The sequence below is a fragment of the Accipiter gentilis genome, chromosome 4 (assembly GCF_929443795.1).
Source record: "Accipiter gentilis chromosome 4, bAccGen1.1, whole genome shotgun sequence".
NCBI lineage: Eukaryota > Metazoa > Chordata > Aves > Accipitriformes > Accipitridae > Astur > Astur gentilis.
The window spans coordinates 9891909-9914527 of record NC_064883.1 but is presented as its reverse complement, the minus strand read 5'-3'; the positions used below and the strand labels follow the sequence as shown (position 1 = coordinate 9914527).

The 22619-nt window shown below is 41.1% G+C and overlaps 1 protein-coding gene across 1 annotated transcript in view; it reads right to left on the bottom strand.

Moving 5' to 3' along the window:
• Nucleotides 1–20008, bottom strand: part of HIBADH (3-hydroxyisobutyrate dehydrogenase) — an 85920-nt gene extending 65912 nt beyond the window's left edge. Inside the window, exons 1-4 of the mRNA XM_049799039.1 lie at nucleotides 19875–20008; nucleotides 11219–11379; nucleotides 5956–6065; nucleotides 3318–3439 (exon numbers count right to left, since the gene is read on the bottom strand). Coding sequence (XP_049654996.1) covers nucleotides 3318–3439; nucleotides 5956–6065; nucleotides 11219–11379; nucleotides 19875–19956 — 475 coding nt within the window. The 5' untranslated portion in view covers nucleotides 19957–20008. The remainder of the gene's footprint in view (nucleotides 1–3317; nucleotides 3440–5955; nucleotides 6066–11218; nucleotides 11380–19874) is intronic.
• Nucleotides 20009–22619: the final 2611 nt, after the last annotated feature.

Here is a 22619-nt window from a genome sequence, read left to right as displayed (position 1 = left end):
TCAGTGCCAACAGAAGTCACTTTTAAATACGCTTCTGTGATAATATATGCTTTAAAATCCTTTTATACATACAAAGATGCAGAATCCAATCTTCACAAAAAGATAAATTTACTCCTCTATATTAAAAAAAAAAAAAGATTAAATAAACACGGATTTTGAAGATGTTTCCTCATTTATCATATGCTCACAAATCAGGGCAGCACTGGGAACTGTGACACAACTTTCTCATGTGGACCTGCAAGAGATCCTAATCTCAGGGTAAAGCGAATGCTATCTCTAGACAGCATTAGCAGCATAATCTGCATGCAACTACTGGGATGAGAAATCTTTTCAAAAGTCAGTTAATACAAAATAACACTATAGTAACTTGGTGCATCAACTTCACTTAATGGGTCCTGACTGTAAGCTGCAAGTAATGCTGTAGTGCAATCACATGAAGAAGATGGCAAAACTACATTGGGCTCTGAAAAAGATGAAGGGGAAGAACCTTTCAGGGGTAAGGCTGCAAACAAGCCGCTAAAATCTGGCACTAATTCTAGGCCTTAAGATAATTCATTCACAATGTCAGGACAGGATTAAAATCACCACTATTTCTCCATAAGGTTTATAGACCAAGCAATTTTCAAAATATTATTTAGTTTGTGAAATAACTTGTTCACAGTGCAGATGAACTTTAACATCCATCAGGCAACACCCAAATACCTAAAAACACAAGTGGAATTGTCTGCCAACAACAGCTAGTAAACAGACAGATCTAAAGAGGACTGTTCAGGCATGCTGCTTTCTCTTCCTCCTCACTGCATCCCACAAATGCCCTCCCTCACACTCCTGCCAAGTCTATTGCATTGCACAGCAACAGAATAATGCCTGCCAATTTCTAGAGAGCTGAGCATACTTCTCCATTTAGTGTTTTGTCTAAAGGCCAACAATGCAGTCAGGATGTACAAAAATACCCCAAAGACTTGATGTGTTAGGTCTTGAAAGATGGAAAGAACAAAGAATAACAATAAAGCTTTTTCCAACATACTTAACTTCTCCACGTTTCTAGCAACTGCCCACTTTAACCATGATTTGTACAGAGTGCTCCTTGGCATTCATAAACACATTAGAAAGCTAAGTCTCCATTCTTCCCCCCTCCTTCAGAATATCACTCAATCTGTAATTGACACTAAACACCAAATAACTATATTTAGATAAATGACTAACACTAAAAATCCATCTGTAGTCAACTAGTCAACTGTATGTTATCATATTAACCCAGTCTCAGCATCCCCATTTTCTCAAGGAACAAAAAACCCCAAAGCAGCTAGGGTTGTTTTGGAATCAAACTTTTTCTTTCCTTCTTTCTTTCTTTCTTTCTTTCTTTGTAGTTATAGCATAGTCAACCTTAAATCAAAAACTTACGGGCAAAAACAAATTACAGACATTTCTAAAAGATAAGCAATTCCCTCAGGTAAACAACATATTTGGGGGAAAGTGATTGAAGGGAACCACATAGAAGATGTCAGAATTGCCCAACTGATAGGTAGAAGGCCATGTTGTGTTTAGAAAAGGATCAGATAGATATATTATCTACCCCCAATAGATAATTTCTGTGTTTTTTTATTCCCAGGCTGACAAGTTATCTAACTTTATAAAACAAGGACTAATATTTTGGCTGGGAAGCAAGAATCTTGTCTTCTCCATTATATTCTTCAATATCACCGACCTGGGTCTTTCTACTTTCTGTTCACACTAGAATTTGGATGAAAATTTTGGATGAAAATTTTGGCTTCTAGTGTATAGCCAAATCCTGTCTTAGTTTTCAGTTGAAAATTAAAAAGATGGTTAGTTTTTGCTCCTCACTCACACTCATCTTCATGACCTGAAATTCAAGCTATGCTCTTTCTAGCTTGTGCATCATACCTTTTACAAATTCTGTAAGGCCAAATTCTCTCCTACCCTTTGCATTTTTATTCTCTTTCAGGTATAACTATCTTAATTACCTCATTAAAGACAGGAAAATAAAGAACTCTCACGATGCCACTTAGATTAATTCTTAGAGTGCGTTGTAAAACACCCAAGATTTTCCCACACAAAATGAGTTTTCCTCACCTTCTAATTCTAGGGGTTTTAGAGAAGAATTCAATAATCATCTGTCGTGGTTTAACCCCAGCCAGCAACTAAGCACCATGCAGCCGCTCACTTACTCCCCCCCATCCAGTGGGATGGGGGAGAAAATCGGGAAAAAAGAAGTAAAACTCATGGGTTGAGATAAGAACGGTTTAATAGAACAGAAAAGAAGAAACTAATAATGATAATGATAACACTAATAAAATGACAACAGTAGTAATAAAAGGATTGGAATGTACAAATGATGCGCAGGACAATTGCTCACCACCCCGCCAACTGACACCCAGCTAGTCCCCAAGCGGCGATTCCCTGCCCCCACTTCCCAGTTCCTATACTAGATGGGATGTCCCATGGTATGGAATACACAGTTGGCCAGTTTGGGTCAGGTGCCCTGGTTGTGTCCTGTGCCAACTTCTTGTGCCCTGGCTGGGCATGAGAAGCTGAAAAATCCTTGACTACAGTCTAAACAACACTGAGCAACAACTGAAATCATCAGTGTTATCAACATTCTTCGCATACTGAACTCAGAACATAGCCCTGTACCAGCTACTAGGAAGACAGTTAACTCTATCCCAGCTGAAACCAGGACATCATCTATGGTTCTGTTTTCAAAATATTAATTTTATTCTTCTGCTCTCCTCTGTCCACAAAATAAAGATTTCCCTTCTCTATATTATTTCTTAAAAGAGATGAAATACTAGAGATCAATAGTTAGCAACTTCCAAGAATAGACAAGTATCACCCACATTCTTCAACTGTTATAAAACCAGAGGAAAGCTTTGGTTTTTCTTGACAATGAAATCCTTTATTCTCCCCTTCATTCTCTCCTTTTTAATTAATGAAAAAGCAGCAGAACTGCTTAATGGCAACCAAACAGTCTTTCCCTAATGGAAGGAGAGTTGGAGAGTAGAGATGTGAATACCTGCATAATAATACAACTTTATGAAAGAAGTTAAATTAAAAGGACCACTGTACCATACCATGGGAAAGCTCAGTTTCTCCAGGTCTAACACAAAAGCATATTCCTAAACCTTAAAAATATTCCTAAAATAACATACATTTCTTCAATGTAACAGAACAAAAAAAAGAATACCATATATATAGCAAAGAAAAGCAACTTGTACCAACAAGGGTACAAACTGGCGGCTGAGACTGCAAACAAAGAGACATGTCCAATATGAAGTGAACTGTTAATGAAGACTTACCTCCAGAAACTGGGGCATCCATGAAAACAGCTCCCATTTTTTCAACCGCTTTGGCTAATTCTTTTGAAACTGCAGGGTCTATAGTACTGGAATCTATTAGCAATGAGCCTTTCTTCACTTTCCTAAAATAAAGATTAATTATTAAGTATTTGTTGCACAAGACATCTGCAGCTATTACCATGGCACTGGCTTTCCTCAGCAGGATAAATGTACAGACACTTTTTGGTACACTAATAAACACGAAGTTTTAAACTCTATTGAACAAGACCTGCTCATGTATACTGCTGAGTATATATACTGCTGAGTATACGTATCAAACAGTTTTGAAGGAATTAAACCATAAGAAAACCTGAACACAAAAAAGGATGTTCTTCCTAAACACTATTATAAAGAAATTACACAAAAAGGGTGCACTAGGAAAACCTGCCATCATGCAAGCTTGAGCAGTATATCATATACAGATCATATAAGATGCATTCTAATCAACTGAACTAAATGTTGATACAGCCTAAAATTTCATATATAACAATACAATTTTCTTTCTCTCTATATACAATATCTTAAGTTCTTATCAGAATAGCCTGACTGCATTCTTCTAATTATTGCTACAATTTATTCTACATAAAGATCATACCTAACACCACAAAAGCCCACTGCAGATTTAAAGCAAAGCACGGAGAAAAACGTTAAGTCTTCCCACTGATAGCTAGTAAATTTAGGCAGAAGAATTGCATCCCAAACTGTAGAACACAGAGCGTTGTATATGTGTTTAAAAAAATGCATTTAAAGTAAAATTTTTTAATGCCCTCAACAATAAAAAAATTATTATCTTTTTATGCCTCTTTCCATTCAATTGCACCATGATTTCATGTCCACCGGACCAGCAAACACCATGAAATCAAACAACGTAATTTTTCAGTCATAAAAAGGTGAGTAATTTAAAGCTACACATGACAGGTGAAGAGCTTTGCTGCACCTTGCATGCTGTTGGCCGTACAGTGAATTTCACTAAATCGAATTACCTAGATTGCTGGAAATCGTCTCTCTCTCTCTCTATATATATACAGTTGTGGACCCCCCTGTAGCTCCAGACTCAAACAGTGACCCATACACAGAACTTGTCCTTTTTTACAGAAGGGATGAGCTGCTACAGTTAGTTTGGACACACGCAAATGATAACCAGCATGGCAGATACAGTACTACATCATCTCTCCTTATGTTCAGAACAAGAAGCAGTGGCACAGGCTCCTTGGTAACACAGCAACATGACTAAGTTAACCCTTCAACACTGCAGAGCATTAATGTTTTCTTCAGTAAAGCTTAAAAAGCTTCAGAAAATGATCAAAGTCAAACCACTCACCAAGGACCAAGTCACTCAAAGCGACAATTAACCACTACTGTCATATTGCGCTTCCTTCTCTTGAATATGGAGGCTGAGAAACTGCAGCAGCACAGGACTGCTTTCCACAGCCCCTGTTGCCTGCAGTATTTTCCACAACTAAGTAGTCAAAAGATTAACTGGCTGTATTATACCTGTAAGTACTGCCAATCGGTCTTCAAAGCACCACCATCCTGGATACAGTTCTCCCACAGCTGTTTGCCTAGCTTTGTGGGACTGATCCAATTACCCTTCTTCCCTGAAGGGTCTAAGCTACAGATACTTAGATCTGCTCAGTCCTACTTTGTGAGGAATTAAACTACGGACAGTAAGTGAAGGAAGCAACTATTATTTCCTATATTGCAAGGAGAACAGAAATCTCTCTCCTCTATTTCATTTTCTTATCACTGCACTTTAATATTGCCTACAATCAATAGCTAAAAAAGATGTCATCGGTTTTAGACAATCTGCTGTACCTTTGTCTTCTGTATGTTTCTTCCTTTACATTATTAACCTGGATAGCAGTAAGATCCTACATGATCCTCAGAGGTATTGAGTAGCCTTAGTCAGCCTGCCAGGAGCAGTGCACATGTGGCCAGAAGAGCCTTTTAAATACTATTTATTTTTTAATTTGGCAAGTCCAAAAACTCTGAGTATTAGAATTCTGCAAACTACGGATTTTAGGCTCAGTGGAAATCCCTCCACAAAAGTTAAAAAAACCTGTTTCACATTAAACAAACTCTTTAGATATTTTCTTGTCTAATAAACAGACAATAAGAGTAGAAATCAATAAAGCTTTGTCAGCTATTCTACATTAATGCACTTTAATAGCATGAGACACAATGGCATCTCTTCAGAATATTTCATTTCTAGGATTTCAAGTTAAAGAAAAAAGTATTTGAGCAAATAATTGTTGCCAGCAAATATTTTAGTTATACTTGTCTGTAGTATATTACATTATGGTAAAAGAAACACACAACTGAGAAGAAAGTTAATAGTCAGTTAAGTTGCCTCAAATTCACATAAATTATTATTCTACTGAAAATAAAATTAAGACTCTAGCCAAAACCCATTCAAAAGCAAGCACAGTTTAAGAGAACTCATGTAATTAGAATATCATTAGTGACAAAACAGAGGAGAACATCAAGTTAAGTGTCCTGAAGGCATAGCAAGAGTTGCACCAACAGCAATCATTTGACAAACAATGTAATACAGGCTTCAGTAGGAATGGGAATTCTCCAAACTACAAAAAATTCTTACTTTAGAATTCCATTTGCTCCTGTGTAAACTTCTTTCGCATTGGGACTAGAAGGCAGCATGGTAATAATTCTGTCTGCTCTTTCTGCTACATCTGCTGGGGAATCTGTTACCTTTTAAAGAAAAAAAAATTATGTAAGCTTACAATTCTTGAAAAAGAGATATCAAACATGTTTACTGAGTTTGTTTTTAGTATTCACAGGTCACCAGTCACAACTAAGCTAGGTAAAAATTTAGAGCACAAGAAAAACTGCCCTTCTAATGAAAATGTTGATTAATTGGATCTAGTAACAGAAAAATAAAAAAAATTGAAAAGGATGTCCTATCGCGGAAGTTCCTCCAGAACATCCATCAAAGGGGATGCTTGCATCCCATCAACCCATTCATGAATCTTCAATTCACAATAAACCATGCAACTATACAAAATATTGCTGTACAACGTTTCTAAGGAGGGACAACATGAAGGATCACAAAAATGTCACTTTTTTCCTTGTCTTATATACAGCATTGGAAGAGAGAAGACTGAGTAAAAAAGAAAAAGTTACTTAATGCACCTCTGAGCCTCACATTAAAAAAAAACAGATAAACTAACTGATGTTTCTCACAATATTACAGTTGACATGTTTAAAAAGGAAAATTACCAGCTCAAGCATCCTTCACCAAAAAGATCTGAACAAATTTCAAAATATATTGTTAGGTATTGGTTGTTAAATAAAAATACTGAACTTTAAAGGTATATTACCTTCCCCAGCTCATTTTCAGAGGCAGGCAGTATGGTATTTAAGATACATACACAACAAGTGAAATACTGACAGCTGATGTAGTGAGTTTTATCCAGAAGGCATTTACTGCTAAGATTTCTGTCCAATACTAGTTTTAACTAATTCATTTATTTAAAAAATGCATTGTTAATACATTCATAGCTCAGGGAGAACAGCAACAAAAAAATACAGCTTATTCTTTTATCTTTAGCCCACGACGATCAAATCTGATTTCACTCATTCAGGTAGTTTTACTGGAAAGAATTAAGTTCGAAGCAGGAAACAAGATGAGCAGAAATTAGATTTTGTTTGTGGATAGGGCTTATAGCATTTATTTTCCAGTTATTTTTGCTGAATGACAAATAATGTTGCAATGATGTATTCTGTTAGGTACATTATACGCCTTGGGTTTTTAAACTTTACGAAATATCTTCAGCAAAATTCTCTATGCACTTCTTACTTAGTGTTCATTAATTAGAATTTCCATATTACATGGCTTTAGGGTTAAAGAAATTGCAGTTTAACAGCTACCCAAAAATTTCTTTCCTTTCCATAATGTAGACAAATCAACAAATTGATGACCTCGTTTCACCATTCCTTATCTACTCATAACTACAGGTATTTGTTATCATTTTTGTTAGTTTTGATACTAAAGGCCTTATGTAAATATATTCTCTTTTTATATACAATGTGTTCATAAGGTCTCAGCATCAAAGAAATCATGTTATATACATTTTTAAGAAATGCTGAATAACATCTTGAAGGATTTCTGGGGTACAGCATAAGAAACTTCTTGATTTCTATTTGAATTATAAAATAAGTAAAAGTAGGGAAGACTAGATACATTCACTGAACAAAGCTCTCAAAAAAAAAAGTAAAGGAACTGGCATAGATGGGACTTAGAAACATGCAGGTTTTGTTTTGAAAGAATACTACACAAAACATCTGGTATACCACACAGTTATAAAAGAAAACACACCCTAGTCTAAAGAACAAAGGTTAGGAGGAATAAATGAGGCAATTATAAGCAGAAAAGCTTCTATATCTGATTAGTTAATTTTATGACTTGCTTCCCTGGAGACCGGAGAGCCTAGCTCTTTATATGGGAGTATGACACCTTTGTCTTTAGTTCTGAGTATCTCTAGTTTGGTTCAGTCCCAATGTGTATTATTAGAGGAGGAGAGAGGAAGTGTGTAATTGGAACCTGAATTTATATATGTCTTCTTATTTGAAACTATTATCTCCAGTATTCTTAGAGGTTTGCAAGTTATCAGCCAACAATCTGTGGCCCATTTTCATCTTTCAACCAGAAGCTGAAAAACATACTATATTGGGCACACAAAAACTACATCAGCCTCACATTTCCACTTGGCTATGTAGATAGGATATAGCTGGATTTTGGCTACAGGTTTAAACAATTCTTAAGCAACATATATATATAGAAGACATAGCACAGTAGTCATCTACGCAGAAGTTAATTTATTCCATCCATGTCTTTCAAAATACTAACATGCCTTTTACATGAAGAAAATGAGATTAAAAATGTACAAAGACTGGGACAGTACTTCCACAACAATACAAAAGATAATAATTTTGCTACCTTGAAGTAAGTAGCAAAAAGAGTGGGCATTGAAGTGGGAATTGTCATTCTTGGCTTTTTGGTACTGTTAACAAATATGATTAATAATCCCAGAGAAAACCTACATACCTGGTTCAACAAGCAGCATACAGAATATTTTTTTTTATTTGAGTCTTTCTGTCTCAGAAAATAAGTTGAATGATTTGAAAGCTATTAAGAAACATTAAGCATCTGAAATCATTCAGAATATGCATGTAACTTTAAAAAACATACCAAATACTATTTGCCGATTACTAACATAGACCATACTAGCTCAGAGTAGAAGCCCACCAAGTTCCATACATGTTCTGATACTTGCCAGTTCAAGCAAACTTTTACAGTATGCAACTGGATCAGGGAGACTTTTCTTCATACTGGTCATTGGTTTATGCCCTTCAATATGCACATCTGCTTATATTTGTTCCAAAATTATTTCCTATTTTTTTCTTTATATTTACAATAAGTCAATTAATAACTCTGCTTGCCCGAAATGCCATTCTTACTGAATACACCAAAGCAAGCTCTATTTTTATGCTGCTTTATGCATCAGATGACTTCAGTCACACTCTCAAACTTCCAAATCTGAGATAAGATTCAAAGATATGTAAACTGAAGCAAAATAACTGTGTGACACATATGCATTCTGCTGTGTGAGAAAGAAAGTGATGACTATGTGGAAGGGGAAAGACAGTAGAGTGTGGAGGCAGCCTGCTTGCTCACAGCACTGTTCAGTCTTCTCCCTTGCTTGTAGCCTTGCAAGTTTCTCCAAGTTTCACCCCAAGTGGTTTCATATAGAATGAATCATAGAATGGTTTGGGTTAGAAGGACCTTAAAAATCATCTAGTTCCCACCCCCCTGCCATGGGCAGAGACACCTTCCACTAGACCAGGTTGCTCAAAGCACCATTCAACCTGGCCTTGAACACTTCCAGAGAGGGGGCATCCACAACTTCTCTGGGCAACCTGTTCCAGTGCCTCACCACACAGAGCTGCTCCTGCTTAGCCAGTTTTCCCCTTATTAATCACCATCAGCAGGCAGGTGGCTGCCTCCAGACATATACTACCTCCCAGTTCTTTACTTCAGAGGCTAAAGAAAGTGGAGTCACAGACTATGCAGGCTTATGATCAAACATCCCTCATTCTCCATATACCTTGGTAGTAGCACTGACTTTAAACAATGGACATTTGACAACATTTACCGTCTCTTGGTGGGCATCTTTTTACCTCTGTAACACTCCTGATGGTTTTACCCTACTAGCCAGACCAAAGAGAAAGCAGCCCTTTGAGCCCAGTGTTTCTTCTATAGCAGTTTCTACAAGCCCCCCTGGACCCACAACTTTCCAAATGCTGAAAAAAATGTTGGGGTAGGATTTACACCTATAGAACAAGAAGAGGAAGTTATGTTCACATATTTTCTTTAAGTGTGTTTTATTTGTATTTAAGCCTACCCATGTATTCTCTTCATGATTTACGATCTTAAAACATAATTTGGGCTTTATTTTTAAAAGCATTATAGTTCACCTTTAATATCATGTTAAGTCTTGCAGTGGATGCCAAGGATTCTATTACTATGGCAATAAGCTATCCAAATGGGCAGCCACAGCAAAAAGATCCTACTGGAGAACATGAATTAAAAATACAACCAATTGTTCAAAACAGACTTCCTTCCCCCTTGCCCAGCCTCTTACTCAAGACAGGTCTGGTTCAGGCCTGAGGGTCTCAGCTGCTTTAACAATATAAAAAGAGTAGCTAGGAAAAGAAGCTGAAAAGCTTACTTCGCCGCTTAAGGCCTAGATTCTGTAATTATTCAAGGGGAGCTCCAATTAATTATCAACAGGTGCACTTTATCATTTTATCTTTTGGGAATCTTGATGTTACCTCATTATTTAAAACAGCTCCAATTAGCTCCAACAGTTTAGACTTTCAAGGCATATGGTTCCTCTGCCTAGACCTACCTACAATTTCCTTGCCACTGCTGGAAAATTCCCTCCTATCCTCTACACTGTCACATCAGAGTATTATTTTTGCATTGGTTTTTCCTTACTTGAGTACATTCTTTTGTTTCAGTATTTTATGCACCTACCCATCCACCCACAATTATCTAAACTGCTATACCTTTGAAGTATGTAAAAAACATTCAGATATGTTTCAGACACTTAGAAATGACCCAACCATCTGAGAGACTGAATGGGTTTCTGGGTGTATTAATGGATCAACAAAAGCAATAGCACTGACTGGAACAGGGCCAACATTTTGCAGGGTATGTGGCCGGAAGGTAAACCTCCTTAATGTGATCAATTTCCTTCCCTCTTTTTTCCTTTTCATTCCTTCCTCTTCTCTCACCATAACCTTCCTCACCTCCAAGAGAATAAGCACTTAAATAATTAGATTTTTCCCCTGCCCCTGAGGACTGCACCTTGAAGCAGCAGGAAAGCTCATATGTCCCTATAACCCTTACAGCTATGCCAGCAGGAATTTTTAACTAGGGTCATTTAACCTGAAAAGGTCAAAGTAGGAACCAGATGAAAAGCAGCCCACTGGCCATCTAGACCTGGGGGAGGAGGAAGCAGGAGAAAAGGAGGTGAAAGAACAGGCCATCAACCTACTCTCATAAAAAGGGCAAAAAAACCAGCTAGAGAAGTCCAACTAGGTAGCAATTCTGGCTAACAGCATGAGAAGTCCAACAAGGTAGCAATTCTGGCTAACAGCGTGAAAATTGCTTAGGGTAGAATCACGTCTTTGTCCAGGTGAAACCTCCCAGATTCAGATGTTTTAGTTCCGATTGTGATCTTAACCAAGAAAAAACCCAGATTATTTAATTGCATTGCATGCAAGAACCATTCAACACTTACAGTTACTGTTGGAATAAAGAAGGTTTATTACTATACCTGAGCACCCAAGTCTTGAAATTCTTTGCAAGCTTCTGGGAACACATCATATGCAATAACTGGATATCCATGTTTTACCAGGTTTTTTGCCATTGGATTTCCCATGTTACCCAGCCCAATGAATCCAACTGGGGTTTTGGAAGCCATTGCCCTAGAACACACTGATTTCAAAACAATAAATATCAATATATTTGTATTTTAGAGTAATGCGTAACAATGATGTAATAAAAGCTAGCATGTAATCTGTTTTCATTGATTTAAACAACATTACTGCTTAAAAAATCATTAATCTTATTCTACATAATTTAAACCATAAATTATAGCTCACATTGGGCCACATATACCATCCCAGAATGATTTTTCTACATATCAAAGAAAAATATTTTAATTAGGAAAATGTGGGTGTTTCAAAAAGTATAGTAATAATCAAACTTCAGCAGCATCCCTGAAAGCTAAGGTCTGAGAAGAGCTCAAAATATGCAGGCTTGTCTGTATTTTATTATGTGTCTAAAACCTAACCTGGATATGCAAAATAAAATTTTATACGTATTTTACAGCCTCCTTATTTACAACTTTGGTTGCAGCCTTCGGATACAGTACCTGTTCTCTAGAAACGGACTGAGGCTGCCACTTTACTTCATGCAGCCCCTCACAGATAATAACTCAACTCTTCTGATCCTGCACTCAGATATAAGCCACTAACCTAAAGCTGAAAGTCTCCATAATAAATCATTGCAAATCCTTTGAGCCATGTAATAACAGTTCAAAAGCAAATACTAAAAACCAGAACAAACTATAGTGTAAATACAAAATTATGAAGTCTTTACAAAAATAACCCCTATATTCTATTTGCTGTACTACCAAGATAAGAAATATAAAGCATAACCCACAATCTGTGGAAAACACTACAGTTTCAGTCACTTACTTTTTACAAGTAGTTAGCGAGTATCAAATGCTGGACAGTAAGTAGCATTGCAAGCATTCATCTAATGCAATCACTGTCTCATCACTCTAAACACTCCTAATCCAAGAGCAGCACAATTTGGCAGTGCCGAGATTTCTTTGCCAATTACACAAAATAATTTCTCCTTTACGACAAAGGAAAAAGTTATGCAGAAAAAACACTAAGGCATGTGGCAACTAAGCAGCCAGAAACAAGGCTAACTAACTACGGAACCACTGTAACTCTGAAGTGCACTTACAGAAAATGTGCCTAAGCTGGATCGAGACTCTAAGAGGTCTCAATGCTTAGCAAAGAATCCTCTCTAGGCCAATAACACTTGATTAATCATTTTAAAGTCTTTCTGACTTTAAGCTCCTTCTTAGCCAGCAGTGGTCATGCTCTTTCATCTGCAGCGCTATTTTGGAAGTGCCACATTTAATAAATCAGGTTTGTTGAGAGAACTTTGGTCTGAGACAGTTTCCACAGATGCCTGCAGCAATTACATAGCTAGAGAAGTAGCACAATTTAAAAGAAAACTGCACTGGGAAAATGCTTAGTGCAAACTGAGATAAGTCAGGAAAAGAGCACATGGCTTTTTTAAGAAGTGCTACAAGTCAAATCTAGGGAACAAATGAACAAAGAGCCTAAAACACCATCATCAGCCATAGTAATCATCTTGGAGTCTTTTCTTCTCATAGTTTCTATGAGTCAGTCTTCCCCAGTACACCACTTACGCTCATCTAAAATTGCTCCTCTTGTTAGCCCGAAGTTTCCCGCCTCCTGAGGAGGTTCAAGTCCTGGTTTTCAGCATCTTTGTTTCTCTACCCCTTAATAGACCCAGTGGGTCCTATTTACCTTGACTTCAGTAAAGCTTCCAAAACAGCCTCCTCTAGTATCCCAGTAGCGAAATGGGTAAAGTATCCACCGGACTGCACTGCAAGACTGCCTGATGGAAGAAATATTGTCTGGGCTGTTGGGCTTAAACAACAGTGATCAGTTGATCAAAGACTAGCAACAGTCAGTTACGCATGGTGTTCCTCATAGGTCAATACTGGGGCTGCTGCTGCTTAAAAATGTCATCAGTGACTTTGATGATGGGGCATAAGCACCCTCAGGAAGATCATGCGTGACACCAAACCAGAGGGAATGGCTGAAAAACTGCTGGGCAGGGCTACCATTAAGAAAGATGGGAGAAACAGGCCTCAAGAAGTTCAACAAAGACAAATACAGTGTCCTGTACTTGGGGCAGGAGACATCATTGCAGGCTGAGGACTGGCTAGACCGGTTGCAGCTCTGCAGAACCTGTGGATTCCCACAGACAACAAGTTAAGCATGAGTCAGTAGTGCATCCTTGCAGCAAAAGGTTAATGACATACTGCGCTATATTAGCAAGACCATACCCAACAAGTCAAAGAAATTGGTGATTCCACTCTACACAGCACAATACACAAGAGATGTGGCCAAACTGCAGACAGCCCAGCAGACATCAAGTAATATGACTGAAGAGCTGGAGAATACGGCATATGAGCAGAGGCTAAGGGAACTTTGTTTAGCTTGGACAAGCAACGGCTAATCGCAGTCTTCTATGACCTGTGGAGTGGGAGGGAAGAAGAGTTACAGAGCAAATGAAGCCAGATTCTTCACAGATGTGCACAATAGGACATGGGGCAATGGCCAAAAGCTGCAGAAAGGGAAATTCTGGTTGGAAATAAGAAAAGCATCCCTGATGAAGAGAAAGGTTCTTCCCTGGAACAGGCTGCACAGGGAAGTGGTAGAACGTCCATCCTTGGACCACCCTGAGCAACCTGATCTAGCTTTTAAACTTAGCCTTGCTTCCAAACCTCAGTTTTCATTGTTTCTGGGAATTCCAAGTAACCTTACCAGAAGCATAAAACTGGCTACCATGTCTAGGCTCATTCTTGCAGACTCTTCACTTTCATCCTGATCTCTTCTTTTCTCATACCATCTCATGGACATCTAACCATCACCTCAAACTAAACATCAAGAAATCTCTTAATCATCTTCAGAAAACTTTCTTGATACCTTTTTTCTGTATCAGTGCTGACACCAGCAATGATGCCTGTCACTTGTACCTACAGCCTATAAGACCCACCCATGATGTGCTTAAATCTCACTGATTCTTCCTTCATATCATATCTGAGATCTCAGCAACTTCAGAACCTGGCCACCTGCCTCAACTTACCAGACATGATCTTGCCTTGATCTTTATGGAAACATTGGGAATTGAGAAGGACATTTTGCCCATGCGACTTTCTGTCACTCCTCCTCTGCATTCTGCCTTACTTTTCTCTACCATGTCACTTAAGACTACTTTGCTTTGACTACTTTTCATGGTTATCATCACACCTTACTATTAAGACATCAACTGGTAATTGGGACTGCAATGACAGGCCTATTGCCAACAAGCATTTCTATTATTTCTCTAAGGCAGCTCTTCACAATGTAAATATCCATGAAACTAACTAATTCTTCTACTATAAGGCCTTCCTTAAAAATCTTCATTTTGCAATATCCCCAGAAGCCATAGCAAGAGTTAGGCTAGAATACGAGGCAACATGCTGATCAGTATTATGAGGTTTGTGTCACTGTATTCTATTATTTTGTCTGTCTCTGTTGATTTTCTCCTGTCTTAGTTCACGAATCAGGGAAAATTTTCTGTTCTGTGCTAACTACAACATATTCAAATCCACAGGAGTTGGGACCTGTTAGAGAAATAGTCCATTCCTGACTCAGTTTCTGACTTCTTAGTTTGGTTTAACTTTTCACAGCCCAGTGTTAAATTAGCCACTTTTAAATTATTTAATTTGATTAACAGCTTTGAAAAACCTCCAGATCCTCCAGGTACTCAAATACAGGAAAACTGCTTTAAAGGACTGATGAAATTAGCTAACAGAAATACCTAACAGAGCTGATTTCAACTAAATTTGAATCAACTGCATTTAGAATCATGGCGTATTTTTTAATGACTATATAAGACAGTGGGGGTTTGCCAGAGGATATTTAAGAAGACACACATCTTCATATTAATGAAACTCCACAGGTGCTATCATGGAAAGTGATGTCCAGCTTGAATATCCAGGCACTGTTTACCATTAGATACATGGCACAGGCTCAGTTTTGAACTAACTGTATAATTCACACATCAAAGGATTGATATTCTGCAAACCCACATACACATACGCTTAACTAATCCCATCAATTGTACAAGCATTTGCAGAAACTGTCCCTGTGGTATTGAGTCCATTTTACTTCAACCATAAAATCTACAGTAACCTGCTGCCATCACATGGCTGGAAAAATGCCCAGTCCACATTCAATTTCTAACAGAGGGCAGAGCATCAGAAGTAGGAGCAACAGAAGCTACTTTTAAAATAATCACTGATATCATGTGCAACTAATCCTCCTTCACTGGGAACAGAACCAAGAACATAGGTTAATCTATAGATCAAGTTAACTGTGAGCAAAACCAGCTACAGCTACACTGACTCCAAAGAATTTGTGCCTTTCCAAGGAGATTCTTCATTATTCTCTTGAGGGAACATGTGCTTGCAGAGCCCCATGCCTATGAAGACTCCATTGATGAGGAGGATCAACTTATGACACTCTTGCCATATCGAGGACTTACAGGCAATACAGGTAAAAATTACTTGCTTTGAAAAGTCAGCCTACAATAGAAACACTTGACCTAATCTACAATTTCACAAGAATTATACTTTAAAAATAATTTGATTAAAAAATCAGCAAGAGTTTATGAATCTCTCAATGCCTTTTCTTGAACAGAATATATTTATTAAGAGAGTAAATTCAGAAATGCACAGATTGCAGTCCTGTCCTTAGAATACCTGGCCTGTCAATGACCTACTAAAAGCAATTTTCTTTTTAACCTCAACGATGACAGTTACAAGTTTAGATCATTTCAAATGTTTACATTTCAGTTTACACTACCTCCCAAAGTAATGACTCTCACAGTTTCAAGAAAGAATTTCAGCTCCAGTGGTGCCTTGAATTCACTGCAAATACTAGACTGCACAGACACTATAATATGCAGTGCAGAGGACATCTCTTTGTATTCAAACAAAAAGGAACTAATAGCTGGATAGGACCATGGACAGTAGAGCTGGAAAAGGTCAAATATGCTTGTACTCTGAGGGAAAGCACAGTCCAACGGGCCAAGAACAGGACTGAGAAACCAGTAACTCTCAAATTGTAATCTCAACTATATTACTTACTTTTTACCTTTATAAAACCTATTTTGAACCATGTTCACCAAAATGTCTAGTTCCTAGGATGGAATCCCTAGCTGCACAGTCAAATGCAACCGATAAATCTGGCACAAGGGATAATAGCCCACATGTTCCTGTCCCATATGAATTTCCTAATCAGAGTGGTTGCAAGTCATATTAATATTCTTGATCTCTCTGGATCAGTGAATCTTAAGCTCTTTTCCAACCCAGCAGGTGAGATTTAACAGGAACATGGGAAGATTCCCAGAGGAAGCTCAACTACTAAAGTTGCTGGTTTTGCTCAGGGCTTTATGTGAGAGTACAGTTGCATATGAAGTAACGTGACAAGGAGAGGGAAACATGATGACAATTCATTATGAGCCACTAAATGAAGGGTTTTACCACTGACTTAGCATCTTAAGTTCTGGTTCAAGCACAACAGAAGACACCAGCCCTTTTCTCCTTCCTGCTTTGAAAGAAAGGATCAGAGACAGCTTCTGTGTTTTGTGCAGACTTCTCTACAGAAACTCATAAAACCTGTACTGAACTAGATCCTGGAGGGAACTAGATGGAGAAACATAGAAGTTAAAGAGGCAAGCTGTACACGGGCAGAATCAGGTCTTTCTGCTCCTAGAAGCTTTGCCAATGGAATTTAAATTGCCCCAGGGTCACAGGCTTTTAAAGGTTATGCAATGATTTTGAGAATTGCACTCTGCCAAAATCATAATTTAAGAAGATTACAAGACCCTAAATTTGGCCAGCTTTACATTGAAAGCATCCCACTTGCTCTTCCTTGCCTCTGTAAAGGTCTGCTGATGAAAAACAGACATGCTATCTTATAACAGTCAGAGTCTTCTTACCTCATTTTTCTTATCTGTAGCCATACCTCATTAAATATTTGCTAATACATTAAAGACAAAAACATGTATTAAGTACTTTTCATCTAAAAAGAGTATCAAGTGTGCACTTGATCCCTTAATTAAGTAATGTGCTGGACTTCTGAGCAGCAGGTCTTTCTGTCATAATCCTTGCTTAGTAATTAATGCTGCTCTGCAGCAGCGCATGGAATCATTCGACAGTTCAAACACAGCTCCTGCATCAACAAAAGTACTATTTAACTATTAACTGAATGGGAGCCTACTACTCATCCAAAACTATTTGTACAGACATTTTCATTCTCCAGCAGTGTACTGTCTTCTTTGATGAACAGCTCCCTCAGCTGATGAATCTTCATTCACCAGAAAATCTTCTTTTCTCAGCCACGATACCTCATTAACCCCCGCTTCATCCCCCCTAGCAGTCCCCAGGAAGGATCTCTCCACATCCATCAAAAACATATTTTTAAGGTCATACACACTCTCCATGAAGCACCTTTGCCAGCGACTGCCAGCTGCAGATCACAAGACTACATGGTCTGTATCCAACTTGCTAATACACAAACATACATACCCAAGATGCTCCTCCAAAATATGCCCTCGGCTATCTTCCTCCTAGATGATTTAACAGCCTCTGGTATAAACATACAGAAGAAACAATCCATCATGGTCTGCACCAGCTGCAAAGAGCAACTGACAAAGGAACTAAGGAGCATTCAATAAGTGAACAAAGACAGCCTGCTCATTACTGAGCTGTGGTGTTGGACAGCTCTCAGAGCTGGCAGTTCCTTCACTAGAATGGCATTTCACTCAGAGCGACAGTTGATGAAATCACTACTCCAAAGACAACTTTTAGACTACTCAAAACTAAAGAAAAGGATGGTAAACCTAATAAACACATTAGAGATGGGGAAACCTCAACGTATAACTAAGAAGTAGAGCTTAGCAGTTAAGAAGGCTTAATGCTTAGACCTTCATCCCATAAACGCTTCTCAGAGTCAACAGGACTTTCAGCGCAGTCACTACTGACCAAGTAAATCAGAGCTTAAATGCTGTGGGTGAAATTCTGTTCTATGTAAGTTTCTTGGGAGAATCACAATTTCTCCTTAGACTTAGTCACAGTTTCTCGTTCAGGTCTTCAGGCAAAGACAAACTATATTTTTCACCTTTAAGGGCCAGTGGAGTGTTTTGGGTTGCTTTTCACACCTGTGCTCACCCTGCAATTTCCCTGCAAGGGAAATGAGATCCCTTCCATCTCCTCTACATTAAATATGACCGTTGGAATACTGACCAAGACAGCGGATTTCAAAGCTCTTACAGAAATATCTGACACCTACCATGCACAGAAAGTTCAAAATACATTGAAAGTTACTGCTTTCAACTGTGGTATCACAAAAGGTACTAAATACACAAACAGGTCTCCTGTATTTAACTTTACTAGCATGTGACCAATATGCCTGCTGCACCTTAAGCTACTACTTAGCACAACACCAGAGCTGCCACTATAAAAAAAATTATGCATTAGTGGAAAAAAGACAGTCAAAGAAAAATAACACTGAAAGCTAATTTCAAACAAAATTAAGTCTCAAACACTTTTCGTTGATCAGTTTAAATGAGGTTTAAAGGGGAATTACAAATTTTTAAGTTACTTACTTAAAAGTAATTGAGTAATTCCTGAAACACTTTGTGAAATGCTGAGATTTAAGAACCATATGCCATTTAAAATAATATATTTCTTCCACTTTGCTACTTGAAAAACCTGCACCTATTTGTTGGGAGCCTAACTATACAGTGACATACATAAGCAACAGACTGCTATCAAAATGACATTGAAAAGACTGCTGAAGGTATATTTTCAATTATCTACTTCAGCAGCTAAACTGCTTGGAAACAGTAGCGTGATTTTCAGGACTCTAAAAAGGGAGAAGGTCTAGGACCAGTTCTGGAAATACATTCTTCCTTCACTTGCACCAACAGGACATTCCAAGGTGTTTTTGCTCCTTCCACTGCCCATGAATCCACCACATGTGCGAGCGAGTGCCTGCGGAGCTGGAACAGGAGGAAGTGCTGCTGGATTTACCTTCGGTGTAAGGAAAATAATAGGATACGATGATCGAGAAGGTTGAACGGCCCAAATCTAGGTAACAGGTACTGCCAACATGTCACTGCTGCCACAGGAAGCGCTTGTGGGCTCCGATAATTTCCAGGCATGCGATTTTAAGCAAATGAGTGAAAACACTTATTGAGCTAAGCCACTCCGACGCGCAAGCACGGCCCCAGATAACGCGGCAGCGGGAGCCGCTTCGCGGGAGCGCGCCCTGCCTGCGATGGCCCCCCCAGCGCTTCCCCGGGGGGTCCCTCGGCGGGGGCGCCGCACGGCGAGGCGGCTCCGGGGCCCGCCAGGCGCGGGGCCGGCCGCTGCACCGGGCCCGTCGGGCGCGGAGGGCCCGCGGCCGCCAAGGGCAGCGCGGCAGCAGCGCTACCCGGCCGAGCCCCTGGAAAGGCCCGGCCTTTCCCCGCCCGGCAACGACCGCCCGGCGGTCAGAGCCGAGCCGCTCGAGCCGCTCGAGCCGAGGGGAGGGGCAGGTCCTTACCCATCGCCGCGCGGGCGGCACGCACCCGCCGGTGCCAGCGCCACCAGCCCGCAGGTCCCCCGAGCACCACAGCCGCGGCCATGCTGCGCCCCCGCGCCGAGTGACCTCCGGCCAGCCGCCACCCGCCCCGGCACCTCCCCGCCCACCGCCCCCGCGGCGTGAGCGGCAGCCGGCGCAGCCAACCACAGGCGCCCTTCGGCGGGACCCAGCCACTGCGAGCGCAAAGCCTCCGCCCCGCCGCCGGCCGGCCCCGCCCGCCGCCCCGTGACGGATGGGGCCGGCCCCGCTCCCCGCGCCCGGAGCGCGGAGCGGGGCGGGGCGGGGGCCGGGCAGGCGCCGGGGCATCTTATTGGGGCAGCGGAGCTGGCGGCGGGTGACTGTGTCCCGCTGCCTGCGGCTCGCCCGGAGGAGGTGTTTCTTGCCGGCCCTCCTTCTTCCTTGCGCCAGCCCGCTGTGGCCTCCCCTTCCTGCGCCGTCGCCGGCAGGGAGACTCGGCCGCGGGGAGGGCTGGGCCGAGTGTTTGGCGGAGGAGGTTTGCGGCGCGAGACGGTGGGGGGACGCGCGGCCCCGGCCGTGTGAGGGCCGAGGTGCCCGCAGCGGGGCGTAAACGGCGCCCTCGGGCTGAGGGAAAAGGCCGCCTTGCGCTGTGTTTGCCTAGTCAGAATAGCAGATAAGCGTTGGAGTTTGTGACTGGCTTCGTCGTTGTGGTGGGTTGACCCCGGCCGCGTGCCACGTGCCCGCCAAAGCCGCTCTATCGCTCCCCTCCTCAAATGGACAGGGGAGAGAAAAATACAACAGAAGGCTCGTGGGTCGAGAACAGGACGGGGAGATCACTCAGCAGTTACTGTCACAGGCAAAACGGACGTGACTTGGGGGGAAAAAATAAATTTAATTTATTACCAATCAAATCAGCATAGGGTAATGAGAAATAGAAGAACTAAGTCTTAAAGCACCTTCCCCACACACCTCTCTTCTTCCCAGGCACAGCTTCACTCCTGGATTCTCTACCTATACCCTCCCAGCAGCACAGGGGGATGGGGAATGGGGGTTGGGGTCAGTTCATCACATGTCGTTTCTGCCGCTCCTTCCTCCTCAGGGGCAGGATTCCTCACGCTCTTCCCCTGCTCCAGCGTGGGGCTCCTCCCACAGGAGACAGTGCTCCATGAACTTTTCCAGCAGGAGTCCTTCCCACAAGCTGCAGTTCTTCATGAACTGCTCCAGCGTGGGTCCCTTCCACAGGCTGCAGTTCTTCAGGCACAGACTGCTCCAGTGTAGGTCCCCTGTGGGGTCACAAGTCCTGCCACCTTCCCCTCCACCAGCGTGGGCTCCTCTCTCCACAAGTCCACAGGTCCAGCCGGGAGCCTGCTCCAGCATGGGCTTCCCACGGGGCGCACCCACCTGCTCCAGCATGGGTTCCTCCACGGGCTGCAGGTGGATATCTGCTCCACTGCTGACCTCCATGGGCTGCAGGAGGACAGCCTGCCTCACCATGGTCTTCACCACAGGCTGCAGGGGAATCTCTGCTCCGGCGCCTAGAGGACCTCCTCCTCCTCCTTCTTCACTGACCTTGGTGTCTGCAGGGTTGTTTCTCTCACATATTCTCACTCCTCACTCCTGGCTGCAATTGTGCAGGGTTTTATTTTCCCTTCTTAAATAAGTTATCCCAGAGGCACTACCACCGTTGGTGATGGGCTCGGCCTTGGCCAGCAGTGGGTCCGACTTGGAGACAGCTGGTATTGGATCTGTCGGACATAGGGGAAGCTTCTAGCAGCTTCTCACAGAAGCCACGCCTGTAGCCCCCCTGCTACCAAACCCCTGCCATGCAAACCCAATACAATTGTGCCCAGAGCATAGCTCCCAGAGGCCTAACACAGGGTTTATCAACATCAGTAAGATTTGTATTTGAACAAGCTAGCAAAAGCTGTGCTGCTCACCCGTGGCCCAGAATCTGACAGGGCTTGGAGACCTTGCTGGCAATATGGGGAGAGCTTCAGACCCCTCAGTGGTGTGAGGGAACAGGCCAGGCTCTGAGAGAGGGCAGGCTGGAGGCAGCCAAATGCTGCCTCCTCGGAGCAAGGCTTCAGCTCTAGTCCTGCAACTGCCACGTTCATCTTTCTTGAACAAAATAGTTAACTTCTTTTCCTGACAGAAAAACTTGCCTTAGTTTGTTGTGGAAGAATGCTGGGTACTCCCTCAGTCATTGGGTTACTCTTTCTTATTAGGTGAGAGCTTTTTTTGTAGCTGTTACGTAGTATCATTCACAGACTTCTGGGAGAACATAGTCATCAGGAATAGATCTCAGGTCTCACAGAGACAGCTATTCCCTCAGTTATATGTTAGCACAGAAAGAATAGGCTTAATATATGAGCTTGGCTCTTCTATCAGGACCATAATATATTTTTTTTTTATATTTGTCCCTATAAAGCAATGGATGATACACAGTTAAATTAACCCAGCTCATCATAAAGGAATTTTGTGGACAGTGAAGAAGGCTGTTGTTATATAGTAGATTTACTCTGGCATGTGTGAGTGCCGCCACTCAACAGGCTGATCTCATACCTTCACCTAGTTGCTTCCTTCTCTTATTGCCTCTCAGCTGAGCACTGAGACAGAGTGTGACTTGAGAAGAAAAAAAGATCCCTGCAGCTAAGGCAGTGGAAAGAGACACACAAAACCAGAAATTCTTTAATTTGCTAGCACTTCACAAAACATCTTGAAGCCCCAGAGACTCATATATACCAATAT